Source organism: Leucopleurus acutus (genome assembly GCF_964270905.1).
Source record: "Leucopleurus acutus genome assembly, chromosome: 19".
NCBI classification, from domain to species: domain Eukaryota; kingdom Metazoa; phylum Chordata; class Mammalia; order Artiodactyla; family Delphinidae; genus Leucopleurus; species Leucopleurus acutus.
The window spans coordinates 13699475-13725559 of record NC_139161.1 but is presented as its reverse complement, the minus strand read 5'-3'; the positions used below and the strand labels follow the sequence as shown (position 1 = coordinate 13725559).

General features: G+C 38.7%; 1 protein-coding gene across 11 annotated transcripts in view; it reads right to left on the bottom strand.

Annotated features, from left to right (window-relative positions):
* BPTF (bromodomain PHD finger transcription factor) overlaps positions 1–26085 on the bottom strand; it is a gene marked incomplete at its 5' end in the record, with an annotated part of 140514 nt that overhangs the window by 30347 nt on the left and 84082 nt on the right. For 4 of the 11 annotated variants that reach the window (XM_082860462.1, XM_082860463.1, XM_082860464.1 and 1 more), the window contains 11 exons: positions 199–665; positions 1393–1615; positions 4351–4568; positions 8399–8507; positions 9401–9552; positions 10290–10536; positions 15098–15140; positions 15951–16101; positions 17884–18012; positions 18758–18882; positions 23107–25420. In XM_082860462.1, the coding sequence (XP_082716588.1) occupies positions 199–665; positions 1393–1615; positions 4351–4568; positions 8399–8507; positions 9401–9552; positions 10290–10536; positions 15098–15140; positions 15951–16101; positions 17884–18012; positions 18758–18882; positions 23107–25420 (4178 nt within the window). Of the gene's footprint in view, positions 1–198; positions 666–1392; positions 1616–4350; positions 4569–8398; positions 8508–9400; positions 9553–9768; positions 9931–10289; positions 10537–15016; positions 15141–15950; positions 16102–17883; positions 18013–18757; positions 18883–23106; positions 25421–26085 lie in introns of all 11 variants that reach the window. The other 7 variants (XM_082860455.1, XM_082860461.1, XM_082860458.1 and 4 more) reach the window with 3 other exon arrangements.

The window sequence follows — 26085 nt, the reverse complement described above, 5'->3', positions numbered from 1 at the left end:
CACACCACCTTGCTGAGCCTGTATCTGAGCCACAACCTGTGACTGGATCTGGGAGAGAACCTGGACTTGTTGCAGCTGCGGCACAGCAAGGACTTGGGGCTGAGGCTGCCGTACTTGGAGCAGAGGACGGGATGGGGACGAAACAGTAACTTGGCTTAACGTTTGTCCTGATGAAAGAGTTTGAGTTGAAGACTGTACCTGGGGTTGTGACTGTGGCTGGCCCTGGGAAGGTGGCTGAAGAGATGTGTGTGGCTGAATTGGAATCGGCTGTGAGGCTGTAGTCTGACCCTGGGACTGCTGTCCAGGAGACACTTGGGATGGAGTTGATGGACGCATTCGAGTCTGTGGTGGACTCTGGACACGAGCAGGAGACTGTCCTTGGACATTACTCTGAGGCTGACACTGTCCTGCACCTTGGGGTTTGGAGGACTGTGCTTGGGTGGGCTGTGCTTCAGGAGGGACGTGGGAGGCAGAAGTTGCTTGGGTCTGGGCTTCAGGCTGAGCTGGGGACGGGGGTTGGGTTGGGGGCTGGGGCTGTGCGGGCTGAGCAGTCTGAGGCTGGGCTTCTGCAGGACTCATGCTCGACGGCTGAGCTGGAGGCAGGCTCTTGGCTGGCTGCACCTGTGTCAGGGGCGATACTTTACTCTGTCTTTGTTCACTTGTACCTGTGAAAAGGAAAGACCAAATATTTCTTACTCTAGAACATGAGACTGTGGTTTAAGAAGAATTTGAAGGGGATTTTCTAAAGGTGAGAATTCTGCATTTCAGTACAGAAGATTGATGCCCTAGAAATGCTCCATCTAGAAACACCTAGGTCAGGACTCTCCTAAATTGGGGAACACGGGCCCTGTTCATGGCTGCCCTCCGCACATTTTGCTAAGTCTCCAGAGGGCTGGCTTCCAAAGCAAGGCACAGTCTCTGGAAATCAGCCAGGTCTTCTGGCCCAGGCTAAGTCCAGCCCACATTCCTCTCCTATGGCGTGACGCCAGTGAGTGACGGCCGCTTGCAGCAGGAGGCTCACCAAGTGCTCTGGTCCTGAAGCTCCCAATCATAGGTTATGAGCTGGAAATACCCACCTGCCCTGAGAGCACGTCATGACTCAATCAGTTCCTACAGGCTTGGTGAGGAGTTAGGAGTGGGCACAGTCACCACGATACTTTACTATTTTGTGCCAACCCCCCGCTTTCTATAGTTTTTAACAGGGGATGGTGGTGACAGGGAGGCTGTCAGAGCAAGAGATCTGGTCAAGCTCTTGTGAGGCTGACCAGTCAGCTGTGACACTCACCAGCTTGAGGCACATCCTCCCAAAGATAAAGACCGGCCCTCTGGCCCCCTGTCACCTAGCAACCCGTGACACTAACAAGCAGCATTTCCGACAAGCCCAGGTTCTACCTGCTGCTGTAGTGGAAACAGTGGTGGTGGTGCTGCTGGTTGCTGTGGCCGTTGTTGCCAGTGGGGTGAAGAGGAACCGCTGGACGGTACCATTTGGCATTGCGGCTTGCATCAGCTGCTGTCCTGGACCGGGAAGTATAGTCACCCCTTGAGGTATCAACTGCAACTGTCCAGTAGTTTGGCCTTGTCCTTGAATCACTACTGTCAAACCTTGATTGCCACCCTACAGAAAAAACACACAACATGTAAACCGTGTTCAAAGGATCGATCTGCAAGTATACCATTTTTATGTTGAACAGATCCTTTAAAATAATGAACATATGTGTTTGAATGTCTATGGAATGGTACCAAGAAAAATTCAGATAAGCTAAAATAAGAATATTTATTTTAAAAGATTGATGGTGTTTAGTGGAAAAAGCATGAACTAACAATCCAGAGTTCCAGTCTGAGTTCTCCAAATGGACAGCCAGGTTATCTGTCTGTAAGTAACATTGCTGCTCTGGATCTAAATTTCCCAATCTATACAATAAGGGTGTGAAGTGTGTAACTAAGGTCTGCACAAAATTCTGGTTTTAAATCATCTTATTTTATAACTTTCAAAGCATCTTTAGACATACTTTAGAGATGCCTCATTTGATTCTCACAATAGACTTGTGACTTTGTGGATTAGAGAGAGAAAATATTACTACAATCTTTCTACCAATTAGGAAACTCAAGTTAGAAAGTTCAAGTCTCCTACCCAGAGTGAGACGGCAAGTTCAAGGTGAGATATAATGAGAAGCCCAGGTCTCCTAGTTTCAGTTTTTTCACTATGTACCAAATGACCTATGGAGTGTGTTGGTGTGTGCCAACGTATAGAAAGCTTAGGGTTCTAGACGTGGAATGCAAACACCATGTGAGGAAGGTCACTAATGTCTGAGTAATCATCCAAATGGGGACTAGGAACTAAAAACTCCATCTGCACTGCCTCTTCTGTCCAGGACTTCTTAATCCTCAACCATCAGGAACATGGTGGAGAATTAGAAAGCAAACGTAAAAACAAGCCACCCTAAGTTCCCAACAGCCAAAACTGATGCTACAAAGTTCCTACAGTGATGCTAAGCTCCATGCAATTTACTCAGGAGTCCCTTACTACAGCAGTCCCCAGCCTTTTGTGCACCAGGGACTGGTTTCGTGGAAGACAATTTTTCCACGGACGGGGTGGGTGGGTGGGTGACGGTGCAGGCGGTGACGCGCGGGACGGGGAGGGACGGGGAGCGGCAGATGAAGCTTCGCTCGCTCGCCCACCCCTCACCTCCTGCCGTGTGGCCTGGTTCCTAACAGGCCGCAAACCGGTTGAGGACCCCTGCCTTATTCACTATTGCTTTTCTAAAACATTTTTGTGCACAGTCAAAACTACATACAATACCAAGTATAGTTTAACGAATAATTATAAAGTGAATGTCTATAAAACCAGCATTCAGGTCATCACTGCCAGTATCCAAGAAGGCCCCCATGTGACCTGCTCTGGTCTTAATTCCCCTCCTTTGCCCTAGAGGTAAGCACTACTCTCACTGTTACAATAACTGCAGTTCTTCATAGTGCGACCACTCAGGTATAGCTCTCTAAGGGCCACAGACTCACAACTTCAGGAGCACCATTCAGGAAGAATTCAAATGGTGTCCCCTCCAGGTAGGCAATGCAGCAGGCCCATAACCCTACACATGTAGCTAGTTTTGCCTGTTTCTGAATCTTATGCAAATAGATCATACTGTAATTCTGTTTGTTACTTGCTTTTTTATTTAGCTCAGCAATGTAGTTCTATGTGGCTGTTGTTTGTTCACTTCCATTGCTGGAGGAAGGCAACTTATTTATCTAATTGACTGCAGATTGACATTTGGGTTGTTCCCAGTTTTTGACTCTTATGAACAATGCTGCTGTATATATTCATGTCCATCGCCCTGGTGCTCAGACGAACAAGAACTTCTCCAGGAAACATACCTAGAAGGAGAACTACTATGACGTGGGGCATGTGTCTTCAGCTTTGCTACATAGTGTCTACAGTTTTTCAAGGTGGCTAAAGCAATTTATAATACTACCAGGTGTGTATGAGAGTTCATTCTGCTCCATGTCTTTGCTGTCTCTTGATTTTGTCTGACATTTTAGTTTATACCAATCTCTTAGATATATGGTTTTAATATGCATTTCCCTATTTACTAACAAAATTCAGCAGTTTTTTGGATTTATGGACGTTTAGATTTCCTCTTTTCTCGACAAGTTTGTTTGCTCTTTTTTTCCTACCGAACTATCTGGATTTTTTTCCTTCTTAATTTGTAGTAGTAATTCTTCATGTATTCTGCAGAATAGTCCTTGGCTGGTTGTAATTATACCTTCCCTCATTCTTTTCACTCTTTTATAATGTTTGATGAACTGAAGTTCTTATTTCTAAGGTTGTTGAATTTATAAATCTTTTCCTTTATGGCTAGTATTTTCTGTCTTTAAGAAAGCCTTTCCTGGGCTTCCCTGGTGGTGCAGTGGTTAAGAATCCGCCTGCCAATGCAGGGGGCGTGGGTTCGAGCCCTGGTCCGGGAAGATCTCACATGCCACGGAGCAACTAAGCCTGTGTGCCACAACTACTGAGCCTGTGAGCCACAACTACTGAAGCCCGCATGCCTAGAGCCCATGCTCCACAACAAGAGAAGCCACCACAATGAGAAGCCCAGGCACCACAACAAAGAGTGGTCCCGCTCGCCACAACTAGAGAAAGCCCACGCACAGCAACGAAGACCCAACGCAGCCAAAAAGAAATAAATAAATAATTTTTTTTTTAAAAAAGTATTTTTGTTTGACTCTAGGAACCAGACATTTAAAAAAGTAACTAGATTTTTAAACGTCCAAAGATTAAGTACGTGTTTTAAAGCTTACAGCAAGAGTAAGTAAGATCACTTGTAAAGTTAAAATGCAAGTCACATTACTTACGTGGCCCTGTGTTAACTGGGTGAGTTGAGCCATGGTAAGCTTCACCTGTCCTTGCTGGGGGCGAGGGGGCTGTGAGGTTGAAGGCTGTAGACTTGCAGTGGGTGCTCCTGAAGGTAGTCCTTTCTGTGCAGGTGTTGAAGAAACTGTACTAGGGGCAGAGATCGCAGTGGAAACAGGCTGCCCTCTGATGATCTGCGTCACAACCTGTTGAGGAGTACCTAGGCAAAGAGCAAAACATTAGAATGCTTCTATGCCCTAAGCAATACTCTGAGTTGAAATGTCGTTTAACGCTTCAGATGAATGTATTCTTCTCAATTTTCAAAAAGACTTACGGGATGCTGACATACTGATGCATTCAGCCATATACCCACACCCAAAGGACCCACCTGGTTGTCAGTGAGCCTGTTTCCCCTCAGCTCACTAACAACCACTCTCCCATTCCTGCTCTCTGCAGTAGTCAAAAATAAAATAAAATAAAATAAAATAATAATGCTCTTCCTATGAATCTAAAGCCAAAATGACAATAGGGAAGATGGAAGAGCCTATGTAAAATGTGCCATTAGGCTGCCTTTCCTTAGGAATATAAATGAAAAGATAATAATTAATTTATGTGATTTTTAAACAAAACATATAGAATCTGGAATATTCTGGGACAATTATATTTATAAATGAGTTTTTCTTACAGCTATCTGCTACTTAGTTGAGAGGAACCAAGAGGGCAAGAACCCCGGTATCCTCAATACTAGAGCAACGTGCTCAAGTGCTTCCATAGTTACTGCTGAATAAACATCTACAGAATGAATGAAGTTTAACTGAAATGGCTCCATAGTCTTCTAAAAACTTCTGTTTCTCATTTAACCTGATGAAACTAGAAGAAAAAGCAGGTGGTAATTATTTGGCAGCTAATTTTACACTTATAAAATCTGAATTCATTATTAATTCATAAATATTATATTTCTGAAATTTTGTATTCACTTCCTGTTTTTCCTCATATGTCTACATATATATTTCTGTGTATATTTTTTAAAATGACCGGTGCTTAATATTATTGCATTCTGGATAAAATTAAACCTATTTTGACATTTAGAACACTTTCCCTTTTTCTTTTTTTAAATAATACCCTGGTGAAATCCCTGCTTATAAATTTTTATGTGCTTCTAATCATTTCCTTAGAATATACTCCTCCCAAAATTACTGGATTCATAGCAGGAAGATAGTATTAAATTGAATTTAGCAAGGTTATACCCATTCATACTCCCATCACCACTGGGTGCCCATTTCACTGAACGCTTTCCAACTCTATCACTAAAGTATCACATTCCAGCAATCAGAAATAGTATGATAGCGTCACGGTGTCTGCATGACTTCAGTTGGTCTGCTTTCCTTTGGTATCATGCTCCTAAATTCTGGTGGCTTGTAAATATGCCATAGAAACTGGCAGTGTAAGTTTTTCATCATTACTCTTTCTTCTAAACTTTACTTGGTTATTGTCCACTTATTCTTCAAGATGAATCAAAAAACAGTGCAGTACATATAGACAAGTGCTTGAAGTTAAGAACTTCTGGACCCCAACACTCTGTCCTTGTACTGCAGTTTGAGGAACAGTTAATGAAAAGTTACTTTCATTTATCACCTTGTATTTTCTTTTTTCTATCTTTATTGGACTATAATTGCTTTTCAATGTGTTAGTTTCTGCTGTACAACAAAGTGAATCAGCTATATGTATACATACATCCTTATATCACCTTGTATTGATACGGTGTCATCATAAACACAGATGGATAAAAGGGCTAGTATTGACTGATCATATGATGGTCATTCAGATGATCCCCAATATGTACATGTTCAATTATGTTTAGATTATCATCAAAATTCAAAAATTAAAACACTTTTTATTACAACCTGGGAGTGTTCAACTTTGGGAAAGGCTAGCGTGGTGGTAGGAATAGGGATAAGTTGACCTGCACACACTCAGACACACACTACACACATCCATCCACCCTCGACCTCTCTGACCACAACTCCTAAGACTCTTACTGTCTTCACTGGGCCCCACCAGCCTCACTGGCCACCTTGCTTTTCATACGACACACCAGACACACTCATATGTGAAGCTATATATTCACATATGCAAGTCTAAGTATATTACCATTTATCATCCATAAACTTTTCTTCTTTACATTAGTTTTATCTTTCCTTTTAGTTGGCTGCCTAACTGACAGCTATTTTTAAACATGAATAGATACTGAATTTTATCAATTGTTTCTGTAGCATTAACTGAAATAAGGAATCATACTTTCTTCTCTGGGGTAAATTTTGCTTAGGCATTAGGATATTTCCTTTAAAAAAATACTATGCTATGTTTCATATTAGAATCATGCTAAATTTGTAAAATGAATGGGAAAGAATTTATCTACCCCTTTCCCCTTATGGCCTGCAACTATTTTTTATAAGAAGGAAATTGTTTCCTAACCATTTCAAAGAATTTTATCCATAAAACCATGAGGTCTGGAATTCTTTTTTGTAGGTAACACTATGGCAACTTTCCAAATTTCTTTCCTTGATGTGAGTCATTAAGACTTGAAATTTATAAGCATAGTATATAATTATGCCTTGTTATTCAAACAGATTTAGTTCCTTCTATTTTTATTGCACTTTCTCATTCCTACTTTTTGTAAACTAGCATTTTGTTCCCCTTTCTCTAGACTTGCAAAAAGAAAATGGTTTAATATTTGCCTTTTCTGTCTTAAAATCATTACTTATACTTTACTTCCTTCTTCCTGTTTTCATTTAAGACTTGTTTTATATATTTTTCTAACTTCTGGTTAAGATTTAATATGGGTTTTTTTTTTTGTCTGTTTTGTTCACCAATGTGTTTCAACTGCCTACAGTAGGTGCTCAAAAATATTTGTTGAATGAATGAATTTGCCTCTCAGTTCAGCTTTGCAGCCTGGCTTAGCTGCTACTTGATAATCTGTTTGTGATGACACATTTGATGTTTCTTTAACATAAAAGTTACCTTTGAGAACATACGTTTTTAAATTCCAAGCAAGTAAGCGTTCTTAGTATAATACCTTAATGTTAATTTCTAGCTTTACTACAAAAAATGTAGCCTATACACATTCTACTTTTCGGAATTCATCAAGGTTTTACCTGTGGCTCATTATAAGACCATTTTCATACAAATAGTTCATAAATATTTAAAACTAATGTGTATTCCTAAAGGTACAGAAATTGATACAGTCTGTTTCTGGTCTACTATGCTTCTGTTAATCCCTCCTTGATCTCAAATAGTTTTTGCTTTATACACTTCAATGACATCTTACTTAAAGATCCAAGATTGCACCTTCACTGCAATCTATATCTTTAAGCCAAATATAAAGTGACTTTCTTTGTCCTAGTTATTGTTTCTTTAAAATACTGAATTCGACTCTGTTCAATATTAGTAGGATTATGCATGTCTTCCCTCTGCCTATCCCTTCTTTCTTTCTTTTTTTGTCCTTTATTTCATGTGTCTTTGACCATCTTTTTATGTTTTACGTTCTCTGGTGATTTGCTTTTAGGAATGTTTCTCATAAATGCACAATTCGATTTCTTTTTTCACGCAATCTTTACAGGCTTCAACTTTTAATATGGGAGCTTTAACTTATTTACATTAAAAAGGGCAGGCACTGCCTCTGTAATCTTGTTTTATGCTTTCCATTTAAATGCTTCTTAGCCATTTCCTTGATTTTATCTTTTGCCACACAGACTGTTTTCTTTGCTCATTCTCTTTACTCCAATGATCTGAATGTATCTATCCCATTTACTAGAGGTTTTAAGAACATTTTTAACAAGCATACTTGGACCTGCTTTTCTCTTATTGACAATGCCAGAAATGAAATAAAATCTTATGGGTGTATCCCATGATGAATCAGAGATTTAGTATGCTTCGAAATCTTAATTCATATTGGTATTTTCCAGTATGTAGAGTGCCAAATACAGAATATTATAGATTTCCTAGACTGACTCTTTAGATGTAAAATGATAATACTGGATGGATGAATACCTGGCTGTACCATCACAGGTGTTCGAATAATTGCCTTTCCTAGTGTTGACTGTTGGAGTGGTGTTCTAATCACCGTCATACCAGGGCGGATCTGAGGCCCTGTGATTACCTACAAATAACACAAAGGACAATGAATTAAAATGTTTTCAAAAGACTAAAGCATGATGGACTTAGAACAGATATCTTTAAACATTCCATATTGATAAACATGTCTACAGAAATTACAGAAGCTCTTGGACATTACATATTAAATTATATTAAGCATCAGAATAAAGATAGAACTTTGAGGGGAAAAAAGTAATTTAAATGAGATCGCAAGAAATTCCTTGTCACTGATACCAAGAATAGCCTACAGACTAAAAGGAAGGATACAAGACCCAAGAAAGCTCTGCTCTATAATCACCACAGTTGCTCACAGGAAAATGATGAGTCCTATTTTCCCTGAGCTCCAATCCTTATCTGTAACCTGGAGAACACAGGGGCAAGATCAGAGACCAGAAGTTTTTTCCTAATTTAAAGGAGAGACTACACAGCATATTATTTTCAGTGTTAGGTTTAGAACATTCTCAAGTCTGCAAAACATTAAACTTTTTCCATAATACTAGTGCCAAGGAAATGATGTATCTAATATGTGTGCATATCAGCTGATAGACTCGTTAATGCTGTGGATTATGTTTTCACTCTACTTCTTAGCTGCACAGCACGTCGTTTTCCTGGGTGATCCAGTATTGCCCATTGTTTTCAATAAAGACATTTTCTTTGCAAAATCCTGGAAAGCAATTCTTATGATTCATAAACTATACTAATGTGCTATTAACTAAATGTTAAAAATTAACAGTTCACTTGAAATGTAAGTAACAGATTTTTTTAAAAATCAGTACTTTGTCACAGATTAAGTAAAAGGTAAAGAAAAATTAGAAGCTGGATTAATCCTGGAAGAGGCCATTCTAAAAACTTCAACCAATGTGGTTAACACCAAATAAACCTGTAAAGAACTCTTACTTGGGAAGTGCTTGTAGTTCCTCCAGAGCTTGAGGTATTGGGCCTAATCGTGACTGTTGCTGTCCTGGGCTGGAATGAAGTAAAGGTTTGCTGACTTGTACCTGTACTGGATGGAATGATACCCAGGACTTTCTGCTGTACTTGAACAACGCCTTGAAAAAAAGATGAAGAAGTAATTGATAACTGCCCCTTTCATAAAACATTAGGTATTGCTTGGTTCCTGAGGAGAAACCACGTGTGGTGGGGGTTTATAGTGGGCTACATAAAATGTGAGATCCGAAGACTGAAATCAGTGAAAAGGAAATGAAAAATAATGGCAACAGTATGATCTGGCAAATGTGAATTAAAACTCTTCACATTTCCCTTACCTCCTTGCGTTGCTGGCACATTTACAGCGACAATCTTGCTGTTTGCAGGAAGTGGCAGTTTGGTAATTACTTTTCCTGCCATAGTGACTGGATTGCCTGTAATTTGGAACGTCTGACCTGTGCTGGCAATGGTTGTAGCAGATGTGGCAGCTGTGCTGGTGGCTAATGGGGTATAAGACATTTAATAAGCTTCAGATTTAAAATAACCAGCAACGTAGTGACTTCTAGGAAGGCACCAATGCATGAAATGTGGCTCATTTTGTATTTTTAAGAAAACATTCCTCTCCACTCAAAGTAAGTGAACCATGTAAATGCTGAAAGTGAAATAATGTAAGAGAGGAGTTTTGCTAATGTAATATTATGAATATTATCTGTAACAAACCTACTGTTACAGTTTGTTTGCTCAATCAGCTGCAGAAGAAAAATACTTTTCTAAAGAAACATTTCATTTCAGTAGGTAAAGGACTGAAATTTCTTTTTCTTGAATGAAAGCAATCTTTTATTTAATCACAGTTGTGTACCTGAATTTGACTGGCCTTGCTTAACCCAGGTAGCAAAGGTCTGATGAAAGTTCTTGTTCTGCTGGAATGTTACTGTAGCTGGAGATCCAACTTTAGTAGTTAGTACCATTTTAGTGCCAGTTGTAACTGAGCCACTTATGGGGGCCACCATAACTTTCTGTGCTGGAGAGATGGTACTAGTTGTACTGTTTGTTGGGGAAGTAGTGGAAGCTGCAATTACTGTAGGCTTCTGCTGTTCCAATCGTTTCTAGAAAAGTCAGGGAGAGAAATCATGAACCGAAATCGTTCCAAATAAAAACACCATTCTGCATGAAGTCCAGCCACATTTCCTCTCAATCTAAGAAAGTGCACCAAATTTCTAAAATATTTAACTTCTGAAAATATGCCCGTACAAATTTACACTTGAATTTAATTTCTCGAGGGAGGCAACATTTTTATGACTCTAAATCACATATACTTTATTAAAAGCAGTAAGTTTTTGGTAATATAAATTTGAAATGATCAAGTTTTTCCAGTCTGTGCAAAGGTCCAAGCTTTCAGACTGAAAGTGCAAGAGACATGGGTGATCTTACTGGAGACAGGGATACCTTGCGATTCAGCTGTGGGGTTTAGAACAGACAGACAGCAAATGATGGGACCTGTCATGTTAATTTACCCAATCATAAAGAACATGTCAATATTTAAGTATCACTATTCAAGTTGGCAAACCTGCAATCAAACAAGCTGAAAATAATAAATAATTTTACTAGATTTATATTTTTCAGTTCAAGTATTTTTACAGAAAAATCCTTTAGACTATTTTATACAGAACGGTATAATCGGGTCTTTCAGACTATAGTGTTATTAAAGACGATTTGCGTTTCTTTACCCAGAGATTGCTGCCTTTTCCTGACAGCTTATCGACATGACAGTTTAAGTTTACACATGTAAAAACTACAACTTGATCTTTTTGAATTATGGTTTCCTCAGTGTATATGCCCAGTAGTGGGATTGCTGGGTCGTATGGTAGTTCTATTTTTACTTTTTTAAGGAACCTCCATGCTGTTCTCCATAGTGACTGTACCAATTCACATTCCCACCAGCAGTGCAAGAGTGTTCCCTTTTCTCCACACCCTCTCCAGCATTTATTGTTTCTAGATTTTTTGATGATGGCCATTCTGACTGGTGTGAAGTGATACCTCATTGTCGTTTTGGTTTGCATTTCTCTAATGATTAGTGATGTTGAGCATCCTTTCACGTGTTTGTTGGCAATCTGTATATCTTCTTTGGAGAAATGTCTATTTAGGTCTTCTGCCCATTTTTGGATTGGGTTGTTTATTTTTTTGATATTGAGCTGCATGAGCTGCTTGTAAATTTTGGAGATTAATCCTTTGTCAGTTGCTTCATTTGCAACTATTTTCTCCCATTCTGAGGGTTGTCTTTTCGCCTTGTTTATGGTTTCCTTTGCTGTGCAAAAGCTTTTAAGTTTCATTAGGTCCCATTTGTTTATTTTTGCTTTTATTTCCATTTCTCTAGGAGGTGGGTCAAAAAGGATCTTGCTGTGATTTATGTCACAGGGTGTTCTGCCTATGTTTTCCTCTAAGAGTTTTATAGTGTCTGGCCTTACATTTAGGTCTTTAATCCATTTTGAGTTTATTTTTGTGTATGGTGTTATGGAGTGTTCTAATTTCATTCTTTACATGTAGCTGTCCAGTTTTCCTGGTTCTGAAGAACCTAGGGGAAGGACAGGAATAAAGATGCAGACATAGAGAATGGACTTGAGGACACGGGGAGGGGGAAGGGTAAGCTGGGACGAAGTGAGAGAGTGGCATGCACATATATATATACTACCAAATGTAAAATAGACAGCTAGTGGGAAGCAGCCACACAGCACAGGGTGATCAGCTCAGTGCTTTGTGACCACCTAGAGGGGTGTGATAGGGAGGGTGGGAGGGAGATGCAAGAGGGAGGAGATATGGGATATATGTATATGTATAGCTGGTTCACTTTCTTATAAAGCAGAAACGAACACACCATTGTAAAGCAATTATACTCCAATAAAGATGTTAAAACAAACAAACAAAAACCTACAGCTGGCACTGACTACAAACCTGGTGGCAAGCCCTTTACCCCTTCATTATCTTATTTAATTCTTGGACCAACCCAATAAAGTTGCTGGTACTGTGATTTAAAGATGAGGAAACTGAGACTTAGAGAGGTTGTAAAACTAGCCCAAGGTCACAGAGCTAGTAAATGCTGGAGCTGAGTTGTGTACGAAGATCAAATTCCAATGCTGAACTATTTCTTGCCATCAAACACTGCTCACCAAAGACAGCATACCTAGTCTTTTTACTGTTACTTTTGTTTTTGTCCTCTATGCCTTAAAATAATGTGAGGTATTTTACATAATTTCTCATTGCTCAGAAGAAAATGAGGGCTTCCCTGGTGGCGCAGTGGTTGAGAATCTGCCTGCCAATGCAGGGGACACGGGTTCGAGCCCTGGTCTGGGAAGATCCCACATGCTGCGGAGCAACTAAGCCCATGTGCCACAACTACTGAGCCTGCACTCTAGAGCCCACAAGCCACAACTACTGAAGCCCGTGCGCCTAGAGCCCGTGCTCCGCAACAAGAGAAGCCACCGCAATGAGAAGCTCGCGCACCGCAACGAAGAGTAGCCCCCACTAGCTGCAAGTAGAGAAAACCTGCACGCAGCAACAAAGACCCAACGTAGCCAAAAATAAATAAATAAATAAATTTATATTTAAAAAAAAAAAGAAGAAAAGGAGCTTAGTTTTGGATTCTTGGAAATGTCATCCAATTGGATCAGTTAAAAAATAAAGGAGGTGGGCTTCCCTGGTGGCGCAGTGGTTGAGAGTCTGCCTGCCGATGCAGGGGACACGGGTTCGTGCCCCAGTCTAGGAGGATCCCACATGCCGCAGAGCGGCTGGGCCCGTGAGCCATGGCTGCTGAGCCTGTGCGTCCGGAGCCTGTGCTCCCCAATGGGAGAGGCCACAACAGTGAGAGGCCCGCGTACCGCAAAAAAAAAAAAAAAAAAAAAAAAAAAAAGGAAAAAAAAAGAAATAAATAAAGGAGGCAAGAAAAACAAAACAACTAAACCCATAGGTATTTTCTGGGGCTATGCCTTCAAAAATTGGAAATGTTGACTATGGGAAATATAGCCAATATTTTGTAATAACTGTAAATGGAGTGCAACCTTTAAAAATTGTATAAAAAATTTTAAAAAATTACAGGGGGAAAAAAATCACAGGTTTGACATGTCCACAAAATCTGCTGGGTTTGTACACATGTTCAAAATGGCAAGTTTGTCATTAAACTCTAGCTGTCATTATTTCTCAATTTTTGCATGGAAAAAAAAGTTTCGATCATCTTCATTGCTAAATTTGGAAAACATTAAAATGAAGATTGACTTGTTTTGAGAAAGATATTTTAAATAAATTTTTTTGTTTGTCTGTTTTTTGTTTTCGTATGCGGGCCTCTCACTGTTGTGGCCTCTCCCATTGCGGAGCACAGGCTCCGGACGTGCAGGCTCAGTGGCCATGGCTCACACGCCCAGCCACTCCGCGACATGCTGGATCTTCCCAGACCGGGGCACGAACCCGTGTCCCCTGCATCGGCAGGCGGACTCTCAACCACTGCACCACCAGGGAAGCCCCTAAATTAAAATTCTGAAGTAATATATAGATTAAGTATATACTGCTCTGTTCAATTAAGCTATATACAGGTGCATGTCCATCACCTGAGAAACTGACACACATAGGAAAAGCAAAGAATACAATGTTCTTGGGGGACTCAGAGAGGTAATACATCACCAAGTTCAGGTTCTGACTTTCAACTGCCAGAGAAAAGCTCATTATCAAATTAAAGAAATTGACCCCCTGGCCCCCCCAAAAAGTAATACCTTGGGTTACATTGTAGAGATGACAAAACACATCCATAAAATGAAAAACAAAACAACTAGCCACTCTTTCTATGAGTGGAGAGATAGACAAAATCCAGAAGTGCTGTTATCTCAAACTTTGATCTAAGTGAAGATGACCTATAGTAACCACTGTAAAATATACAAGAACTTGAAAAAATATTTTATAAAATATGAGGGAAAAGGTAAAACATGAGGAAATGAGTCTGATTTATTTATGTAATATGTAGTTTTTACGTAAGTTATGTGTAACTAAGTTAATGATACCTATTTTATCTATTTCTATTTTATCAATATCCTGAAAGTTTATATATTCAAGTTTGGCTAAAAACTTTCATAGTATCTTCTTATTAGAAGGAAGGGGTAATTATCTTTTATTTGGGTCCCTAAATCGTCAGGCACATATGATACATCACAGTATGGAAATACTAAGAGACCACAGTAGCCTGATGACCACCAATTACAACAAACTTATACTTTTAGTAGAACTCACTTTTTCATAGACTACAGAGATTTTACGGATTGGAATTTTACAGGAAAAAATTATATTTAGAAACTACCCTTTGAATTATAAATATAATAAATAAGAGAAATTATACTTCAAACATTGTTCTTCAAATGTGTACACTTTTTGCAAAACCAAAGCTTGGTATATCCACAGAGCTATTTTCAAGTACTGAAATTAAGATATATATGAGATACACGTAAAAATAAAACCACATGAATATAAAATTACTGTGCTTTTAGTGTGCACAAATTTGGCTAAAAATGTCAATTCGCTGCCAGGTGGGACTGGTACCAACTCCCCCACCTGCTGGGCAGCCAATCGCTGCTGTTTGAGATGAGCCTCCATTTGGGCCTTGAAGTCCTCTGCCTTCTTCTGTTCACTAACCTTAGCCTGTTGCTCAACTGCTTGTGCCTTTTCTTTCTCCACTCTGCAGGGAAAGAAAGGAGGAATTTATCAGAAACTACAGGCATACCTCATAGATATTGTGGGTTTGGTTCCAGATCACTGCAATAAAGCAAATGTCGCAATGAAGTGAGTCACATGATTTTTCTGGTTTCCCAGTGCATATAAAAGTGATGTTTACACTATACTGTAGTCTACTAAGTGTGCAATAACATCATGTCTAAAAAAAAAAAGTACATACCTTAATTTAAAAAATACTTTATTGCTAAAAAATGCTAACAATCATCTGAGCTTTCAGTGAGTCGTAGTAGTAACATCAAAGATCACTGATCATAGATCATCATAACAAATATAATAATAATGAAAAGTTTTGAAATACTGTGAGAATTACCAAAATGTGACACACAGACACAAAGTAAGCAAATGCTGTTGGGGAAATGGTGCCTACAGACTTTCTCAATGCAGAGTTGCCACAAGTCTTCAGCTTGTAAAAACCACAGTATTTGTGAAGCGCAATAAAATGAGTATGCCTGTATCCTACTAGGCATCTGGCATCTAATATTAAGTGAAATCTGGTTAAGTTCCACATCATACAAAAAGTATAAAATTATTTCAATTTAAAAATAAAACATTTAAATTAAGGTAATTCAAAATTGACAAGTAGATAATAACTCATAAAAATTAGAAAGAGGACGTTAATAAATGATACACAGCTAGAGAATTAAAAGGTGGAGCAAAATTAGGACATATCGAATAAACTATTAAAGGGGTAATTCTTTAATTCTGAAGTGATAAAAATCTTCAGCATCTGATCACATATAAACCATTTCCTTACCTCTCAGCAAACGCCCTGATCTCCCATAATTCCAACTCTTCCTCTGCTACCCAGGTTTCAATAATAACAGGGCCAGTTTGCTTGGGCGTTTCTGGTCTCTTTGGCCGCAATGCACTCGATCGAAGGCCTTTCCTCTGAGGCGTAGGTGTTTCTTTGGAAAAGAAATCGGAGTATTTTAAGCAATATAGCTTCTAAATTATAGTACTTCTGGCATCTTCTCTTATATCATGAAAAGCAGGGATTGGCAAACATTTTCTTAAAGGGCCAGATGGTAAATACTTTAGACTATGCAGGCCAGATGGTCTCTACTACAACTCCTCAACTCCGTATCATAAAAGGAGCCAAAGACAATACATAAGTCAGAAAGTGTGGCTGTGTTCCAATCAAACTTTATTAACAAAAGCAGATGGTGGGTCAAAGCTCATGGTTTGCTGGCCCCTGATATAAAAGCCCTATTAGCCTTTCCACAGCCTGTTCCCTCTGCCTGGAACACTACTCCTAGCCTCCTTCTCCCTCATTTGACTGGTACCTAATTCATCCTTCAGACCGCAATGTGGATACAACCTTCTTCAAGAAGCGTAGCGTGTTCCTCCCAGCTGGGCTGGGTGTCCTTGAAATGTACAACTCTGGTGATCTGTATTTCCCTATCAGGGCACCGAGAAGAGGGACTGGAGACTTAACTAATGTAAAGGAGGGATCGGAAACTATTAAGAATAGATATAATCTCCAGTGATAAGATTCTAAAAATAAAAAGTAGGGACAGACAAGCATTGAACCTTCCCATATGTTCAGGGAAGAGGGAAGCAGTAGAATCACAGGCAAGCAACAGAAGGAAACTGAAACAGCAGCAGGACCTGGACTGTATGAAGTGATACAAGAAAAGAAAAGTGATTCAAGGAGACAGCAGTGGTTTGCATCAACGGCTGTGGAGTCAAGACTGACGACTGGTCAGGAACGCCTTCTTCCATCTGTGTGTCTTTGCCTATCAACTGAGCTGTCTATTCCTGTTCCAGGACATTGTTTTAGTTATACTAATATTTCAACATCTATTAGGGCAGCTACCCCCTTATTGTTACTCTTTTCAAAAAAGCCATTCTCATTTATTCTCCAAGATGGGCTTTTGAGTTGATTCAATCAAGATTCAAAAAAATTAAATTTATCCATTTGGGGACAATTAACTTCTATAAAATAGTAAGCTTCTATTTATAGACAGCATCTTCTTTTTACACGTTTCTTCATAGTTGTTCCCCTAAGTATTTTTACTACACAGGTAAAATAAAATTATTTATTTTTGTCAAATTATATATCTTGAATCTGGACACCTTACTGGACTCTTCTTAGTGTTAATAATTTTGATTCTCAAGTATAGAATTATTATACCTTTTCTTTGCTTCCTTTAGAATAGGGGCTGGATTCCACTGTTCTATGTATTTGCCACCTAAGGCCTACCATGTAGGTGTCTATAAATGTTTCCTGAATAACTCTTTATGCCTCTTAGGTTACTTCTACCCTGAGCACTGAAGTATTACACAATAGCTTGAAGCCTTGAGTCAACAAATCTTCACTGACCACTTATGTGTCAGATTCTACAGCAGGTTCCAGGACTACAACCAGACAGACTCAAAGGCTTGAGTCTTGGAGCTGACGGTCTGGTGTCAACCACTGCTCCATATCTTTAATTACTGATAAAAGAGGTATTTGTACCCTTCCTCTGCCTGGTACCATGACTGTAGGCATCACTGTGTGTCTAGTGGAATTTTGCTATGTTTACTGATTAAATATCATTTTAAAAACAGAATAGTTTGTGATGAAAAAGTATTTTTTTCAGAAGTTGAATAAAGAGTTAAAGAAACAATTATAACCAAACTTCAATTCATAAAAGATATGGCTAACAGGTAAATAATAAAAGAAAAGACTTCTTTCTACTCCTTACCTTTTGGTGCTTCTGGAACTCCAATGGGGCAGATGATTTTCCTGATACAATATTCAGATCGAATGCCATAAGGACCAACATCTCGCCTCTTAATTATTTCTGTTGTTGTGATTTCAGTTTCAGATGTTTCTATGGTGATTTAATTCACATAGTATTAATAACCGCCCCAAATATTCAGAGAATAAAAAGGTACAACATCTGGTACTTTAAAAAAGAGACTAGGGGCTTCCCTTGGTGGTGCAGTGGTTGAGAGTCCGCCTGCCGATGCAGGGGATACGGGTTCGTGCCCCGGTCCGGGAGGATCCCACGTGCCGCGGAGCAGCTGGGCCCGTGAACCATGGCCGCTGAGCCTGTGCGTCCGGAGCCTGCGCTCCGCAACAGGAGAGGCCCGCGTACCGCAAAAAAAAAAAACTAAACCTTTGGAAACATTTCCTTAATGAACAGCTGCAGGACCATCACTAGATTGCAACAATACTGAGTTTCTTCGTCACTGAAAATTTCTCAACTGAGCAAAATGCTGTTTGGGCACAGCTTAGTTCCTGGTGGCAAAATTCGGTCAAAATAATAAAAACCCTAGGAGAGCAGCAGCAAGCACAGGGTTCCAGATGTCCCAATTTAAATGATTTATACTGTGCGGTAAGAAATATCTTTTAAAAATTCACACTGGTTCACACATTAGTGACTACCCTTATAATGTGAAACGCCCCTGCCCGGCCCCCAGGATTTTATAGCATGTGTTGCTAAACTTGACCAAAGCCTTGTTTTTAAAATACTAGCACTATATTTTAATAAATAACAGACATGCTTAAAATGAAGTGAACTGTCAAGAGATTTTTCTCTTTTAAACTTAAATTCGAAAATAAAAAACCGCTACCTGTCCGTGTAGTCCCTCCTCCTGGAGGAGCCTTGGCTGCCATGTCATCCCATCTCAGACTTGCCCACAGTAACCGCAACATAAGACTCACTCCAGCTAAGGACTTCACAGTCTGAAGTCTATACCTGAAAGAAAAACCCAAGAAAAACGATGTATGTATACACACACACACAAACACACACACACACACACACACTCTCTCTCTCTCTCTCTCTCTACTAAACTGAAGGATTGTTTTTTGTCCTCATTGTGACTTCAATATTTATCATATGGCTTTATAAGCACTTTGGTTATTATATGTCCCTTAATAAAAGAACTTTTTTGTTCCCAGGCATGACATGCATCTAACAATTCACAAAGGGGCTATAGTTACCTCAAATGCCATATAAATATGTAAAACAAAGCATATTTCATTGTAAGACTGATATGGCAACAATTTACAGAGATTTTATAAATTTAGCCTAATTCTAAAATATGTGTTAGAAAATTATGAATGAGAGCATATATGGAGAAATAAATAATTGTGTGACAATATGATAAGTGATCTGAAGAATAAAATCTTAACTGATTTTTGCTGAAACAAACTGAAAATGTTTCAATTTTCTCAAAAAGCAAAACAGAAAGACCTCGCAAATCCAGTAAGACCTTTCCAGATGGACAGAAATTTTGTACTGAAATGGTGGTTCTGCAAAACACAAAGTACTGGATGATGAATGCTGCTAATACTAACGTTACTTTAACAACATTGGTGTAGTTTTAGAATCCTATGATACAATGAATAATAAAAAAGGACATTACTATGTTAGTTACTAGTCAGGAGACAAAGGAATCTTTGTGTTCAGGTTTTTTCTAAACACTGTATACAAAGTTATTGAACATATTAGATATTCTTTTAAAAATAATATTAAAAACACATTTCAGAATGAATTTACAACTGCAATGAACATCATGTCTTAAAATGGAGTTAACCATAGAACATTATAAAGCAGCCCTAGGCTGTCAATTCTCTATTAGTGGTTTTGTATAATTAAATATTTTATTGACGTTTCCACATACTTAAATGAATATACTGATTGATTGTACTGTAGGGAAAGCCTATGAAACGAAATAATTTCCTCCTCTAATAGAGGTATACAAGGTAAGTCTTAGACAATTTATATTTGAAAAGCAATGCTTTCTATTCTTAATGTTAAGTTAGAAAAGCAAACAACGTGAGAAAGAGAAAGCTCTAGCCAAAAAGTTGCTGCAACTTCTTAATTTCCCCTCTCCAGCTGTGACACCATTATTTTCTTTGTTGTGCTATCACCCTGTGAATCCTCTGACCTGGACAAAGGGTTCTTAAATTAGAGGGCAAATGTTAATCAGTGCAAGGATGTCCTTAGAGGGGGAAAGTGTCTGTCACTTTCAGATCACACCCTAAAGAAATGCCTAGGGAACTTTGGACTCATGGGAGAAAACAAATGAATATTTATTTGGAAAGAGAGTTGTTTCTCATTCTCTCTCTTCTTCCTCCAATCACTCTCAACAAACAACAACTTGAAAGCTTCTCTATTTTACAATGGAAACAACACCAGGTGGGGAACACATCTCATGCATTAGAGCGTGTCCATTCATTTATTCATTCAAAAAATACTTGAGTTTCTTCTATGTGTTAAACTAAGTGAAAGGAGCTGGGGACACAGAAGTGAATTATAATGTCTTCCTGCATCCTCAGGAGCTGTAACAGAGGAAAGCACAAGGGAGTGGTACCTGATTGGGCCCAGGGATGGGGATGAGAGCTTTGCTGGAGCCTCAGAGGACAAGGGTGAGGGGGCGGCTGACTAAAGGCAAGGGGGCACACATGCGCTGAGGAGGAAGGTGTACAAAAGCACACACTTCTTCCTGAAAACCACATCCGGTGTACTCTGGCTGGAGGGAAGGGGTGTGAAGGTGCAGCGAGAGATGAAGCTGGCACGAGAGAAGAAGGCAGAAGCCAAAATGTGCTGCACCGAATGGAAGGATTAAAGAGTGTCAGCGGCCGTCTATACCGAGATCTCTGCAATGCAGCCAGTTCTGCATGGGTTATAAAGGGGAGTACTTCTCATAGACGTGGTGGACAGGTGACAAACGCTTTCCCCTTCCCAGTCCTGTGGTGGTTAACACATCCACTTTAAATGCCTGCTCAGCTCAGTCAGAACATTCACAGGATAGGTCTGCATTTTAGGAGGATCCTTCTGACAGCACCATGGAGAAAACTACTGGTTCAAAGTGATCATGAAACACAGAATCAGGGCCTGGGGAAAAGGGAGTAAGGGAATGGACAGTGTGGAGGGAAAAAGAGGCCCTAATGAGTCAATGAGACAAGTTTCACTTTATCAATACTGCTCAGCCTTAATGTTAAATTTAATAAAGACCAAACATGCGCCTTTGGCATTCTTAGCACCTACTCTAAGCATCAGACATATTTTATTCAAGTGTGAGTAGAAAAATGCATTTCACATGCATGGTTTTTATAGCGATACCTTTTTTAAAAATGCATTCTAAAGTCAAGAATAATTTACATTTTTACCCATGCCTCCGTTAGATAGAAGGGATTATGTTTCTCTCAACCTCAGCAAATTAAGACGTTAGCATATATCTGAAGGCAGTATCTGTTTAAAACATACAGGAAGGTACTTCCTTCCATTAAAAAATGAGAAATTAACTAAACAGATAAAAACTGTGCCCCCAGTGCATATTAAAACATAACAATACAAGGTTTCTGAAACCCAGCCGTGCAGAAAAGGGCCCTGGGCAACACGTGAACAGAACTGGTTCAGAGAAAAGTGCTTCGCAGTCAAGCCTACCTTCCATTTACAGAATAGAAAAGAGCAGAAAGGTCGGCCTCCACAACTGCCAGGTCACTTTCATTAAAGTATTTGTACATAGTAACTTTTCCAGTGGGAAAGAAGTTACCTGCAGGACAGTCAAGGATACATTTTGGGACCGCTCTCAATGAAGAAAGCAGAAAAGTGCAGAGTAATCCTACAAATCCATGAACTGTAATGAAGAGTTCCTTGATTCCCTGCAGGATTCTGCAAATCCTTCATTGCAGGCCCTGCAGAGAAATTGTACTTTTCAGCTGTCTCTATTGAATGTGTAATGGAGTGATGATATTTTAATTCAAATCAAAAGATGAGTTATTAAAAACTTGGTCAAACCAACTATGACTGGTCATATTAATTAATTCCTTTATAGAGAGTACTCATTTACAGTCTTTTTTTTTTAATACTAGCTAATTGTAATATAAAGAAAACAGGAAAAGTATGATTTCAACTTAAAGGAACCATACTAAAGACACACAGAAATGAAGCCTAAAGTGAAATGGAGTCTGCTCAGGAACCTGCTGACGTCATGAACTTGAGGATCCTAGCGAAATCTCACTGCAAACAAGACCGTTCCTAGTTTCTGAGCATGTCCCACAGAACTCTTATGTTTTCAATGTTCATGTTCCATCCTTTTCAATTTTAAGGGTGAAAAGATAAAAAGACAAGGACATGGAAAAGCACAAAGCAAGGACAAATACGTGAAATGTGATATAGAAGATAAAGTACTGGACTGGGATTTAGGAAAACCAGGCACTATTCCTAACTCAGTCCCTCTGGGACCAGAGGCAAATTATTATGCATCTAAAAAAGATACGAATTTCTAAGATCCTTTCCCAATTTAAAACTACATGATCTTACAACTGCCAACTCTACGTACTTATAATTTATCCCCAAAGCTTAATGCCCAGAAACTTTTAAATTAAGACTATTTCTGGGTTTAAAGAAACTCCCTAAGACATCTCAGACTATCTTTTCTCACATAAATAACAGAGAACTCCAAAACAAATGCCTATCATGCAAACAAATTACATCAAGAAGATTTCCTACATTATGATGAACCTTGTGTGATTTACAGGCATGTTTCCTATGTCTTATGTTTTTATGAATTACCTAATAGAAATAAAATACAAACATTCCAGAAAGTTGGTGATTATCCAATTCTGTGATTATCTCACTCCCAAAGCAAACACATGGCAATAACTTGGGAGGTTAGACCAACAACTATGTTTGACACATTTCTTTTGTCTTGTGAAAAGTGAAGCTGAATTTCATTTTAAAGGATTCGCTTACATTTTCAGTCTTTAAACATTTTTCCCTAAGTAAACTTTAGTACCCACCAGCTGGCCGAGTTAAAACCTCTCTGTATCTTATTTCCATTACTAACTTTGCCCATTAAATATATATTTCCCTGTCTTATTTCTGTTATCTCATAAATGAGATATTTTTATTAGATAATTCTTTAAAAACTTTCTCCCTCCCCCAAATGCATTTTAAAGTACATACCTCCAAGTGATACCAAAGGTTGGTCTAGGAGAAGGATATGGCCATATATCCAAGGCAGGTTTTGCATTATAATTAAAATAAGGGACTTCTCGGATTCCTCCTTTTCTGGCCAATTTTTTTAGGTCATCATTGGGCAAAACAAATATGCTCTTCTTGCTGCTCTTGGTGATGAACTTTCTGTACGATGGCAGAGCTGTACCTGAACGAGTCTTCTTGGGTCTTGAAAACTTCATGAGTTTCACTTTGTCTCTTGTGGAATATTCTTTGCTCACGGTCATAGATGTTACCAGAGTGCCTCCTGCGGTGGTCAGTGAGTCTGTCACTGTCGTGGTGACCACAGTTTTGCTCTGCTCCTTCACAGAGATTATGTCCACACTGCTGCCTGTGGAGGGCGTGGAAAGCTTTGTTACTGTTGTAGTGGTGGTTGTGACAGTGGACTTGGCACAATTTTCTGTGGAAGAGACCACAGTCTGCTTATCAACTTTTGCTACCTTAATTACGGTTTTTGATTCTGTGGCTACTGTGGACGTCATGGTGGTGACTTCTGTGATGACTGTTTTTCTTTTAGATTCTCCATTGACATTTTCATCTTTGTTGGTGGGCGGGCCATTTTCATCAATAAAATCATTACTGAAGTTAGAGTCCTCTCCAGAAGTAACAGGAGACGAAGTAACTTTCTTAACTTCGCAGGTTTCAATTTCCATGTCTTCTTCCTGATTGGCTGAACTGCTGCTTTCTGGACAAGATGGCAGAGGCGTGGTAGCTTGGGTACCCTCAGACTGTTTGGTTGATGGCAGGGTCTCTAGGCGATCTTGGTAGTTGCCTTCAGTATCCGAAGACCTCAGTAAACATGATTTTGTTTCCAAGTTGTTTTTTTCATTAAAATCTTCCATGATGACATCACCATTCATGAATGGCTTTACAGCAGATTCTTTAACAGTCAAAGACTTAATATCATTTTCAGGAATTATTTTATTTATATTATTAACCTTTGGTTCAATGTCACAACTTCCTACTTTACTCTCAGAAATGTCTTTCAAGCATTCACCTTTCAAATATACTTTAGGTTTATTATCTTTTCCATTTATTTGAAAGGTACTTGCTTTCTGTCCTTTCTTTTCAGACTCTCGGTTTTCATTATTCTTTTTGTCAGTGACACTTTTCAGATTGATTTGATCGATACATTTATTAAGTGGTCTCTCCTCTAATTTCTGATCTTGACTTGTTTTTTTACCATTTGCTTCATTTACCTTAGCCTGCAGCCTGTCGCCACAGTTTCCAGTGGTCTTATCTGAAACAAACTCATGTTTCAATGGTTCTAAGCCTTCACTACCTTGTTCTTGAGTTATTAACTGTTCAGAAATACTTTCATTGCTATTCTGAACAATCATATCTTCTTCACTGCTGTCTTGAATAGACATAGTATCAGAACTATTTTCCAAAGTGCTATTATATTCAGAATCACATCCCAATTTTCCTTCAAAGTCTATTGCTTTTGACAGAGATGGGATATCTCTATCATCAGTACTTTTAGGTACTGATGGAAGTAAAGGGCTCTGGGAAGGAGACACAATGGTGTCATTATCTTCCTGTATGAGTGGTTTTTTGTTCTTATAGATCAAAGTACCAATTTCACCTGCACTGGCTAGTTTAGCGTCATCAATGAGAAAATCACTTCCTTTTGTTTTAATCTTACTGGGCTCCTGGCCTTTACTGGCAGGGTCAGAGAGACTCTCATTTACGTCATTTCGAACAGAATTTTGTTTCTGACAGTTTGTCTCTGCGCTCTGAATGGAGGCATCATCTAGCATTTGATCTTTTGAATAAAGTTTGTTTGTTGTATGATCAGGATCACTGATTCCAAGAATTGAGGAATCATTTTGTGAACATCCCCGAATCAAGCCTTCAGATTTATCGTTACTTGCATTAGAGCTCTGTTCTTGTGTAAGCAAGTCACTTTGACACCCTTCTTTTACTTTTGTTATTACTGGTGATTCAGACAGACTTTTCGAAGAACTTGTGCAGGTCTTTCCTATACCCTTAATTCCACCCTCCAACTTCATTTTCTCGTGGCGTTGTTTTTCTTCCAGTGTAAACTGTTTAATTCTCCTTTCAAGAAGTCCATCTAGTTTGGATGATTTGATTTTCTTTTTATAACTAGTCCTTAGATGAAAACCCTCACTGACATTGACCACATCTACTTGAGAACTTTCCTGACAATTTATATGTGACTCTGTTTTCACATCATCATCTATTTCCATCGGTTCTTCCTTAAAGGATTTATCATTGTCAGAGTCTAAAACTTCTTTTACATCTGTGAAACAAAGACATTTATATAAATGTAATTTTTAGTCTGAAATGTGGAATTCATGATAATATTTTCACTTTAAAAAATACCAGTTTTTATGATTTTTACTCAAAACCTTAACTATAAATAGCTATATATTTAAAAGTTCCTGATATGATTAAAATAGGTCAATGGACAGGGCTAAACTTTATAAAAGGTTAAAAAACACATACATTCCAAATATTTAAATATTCTGATTCCTAGTATCTAAAAATGATGGAATGCCACAAGGAAAAATAACTTAGTATGTGATAGCTATTGCATATACCAGTACCTTCACATAAGATTTTGTACAGAGTATTTTATGGTTATTTTATGGTTATAAAACATATTAAGCCTCATGCATTATCTAACTTATCTAGTTTTTAAAAAAACAACTTTTCACAAAAGTCAATGTAAGTTCCTCAAAAGACTGAACATACAGTTATCTCTTGATCCAGCAATTCCACCCCTACGTATTTACCCAAGAGAAATGAAAACATATGTCCATATAAAAACGTGTACATGAATGTTCATATTTCCATTATTCTTAATAGCCAAAGAGAAACAACCCAAATGTCCACCATGAATGGATAAACATAACATGACGTATCCATACAATAGAATATCATTTGTAAATAAAAAGGAATGAA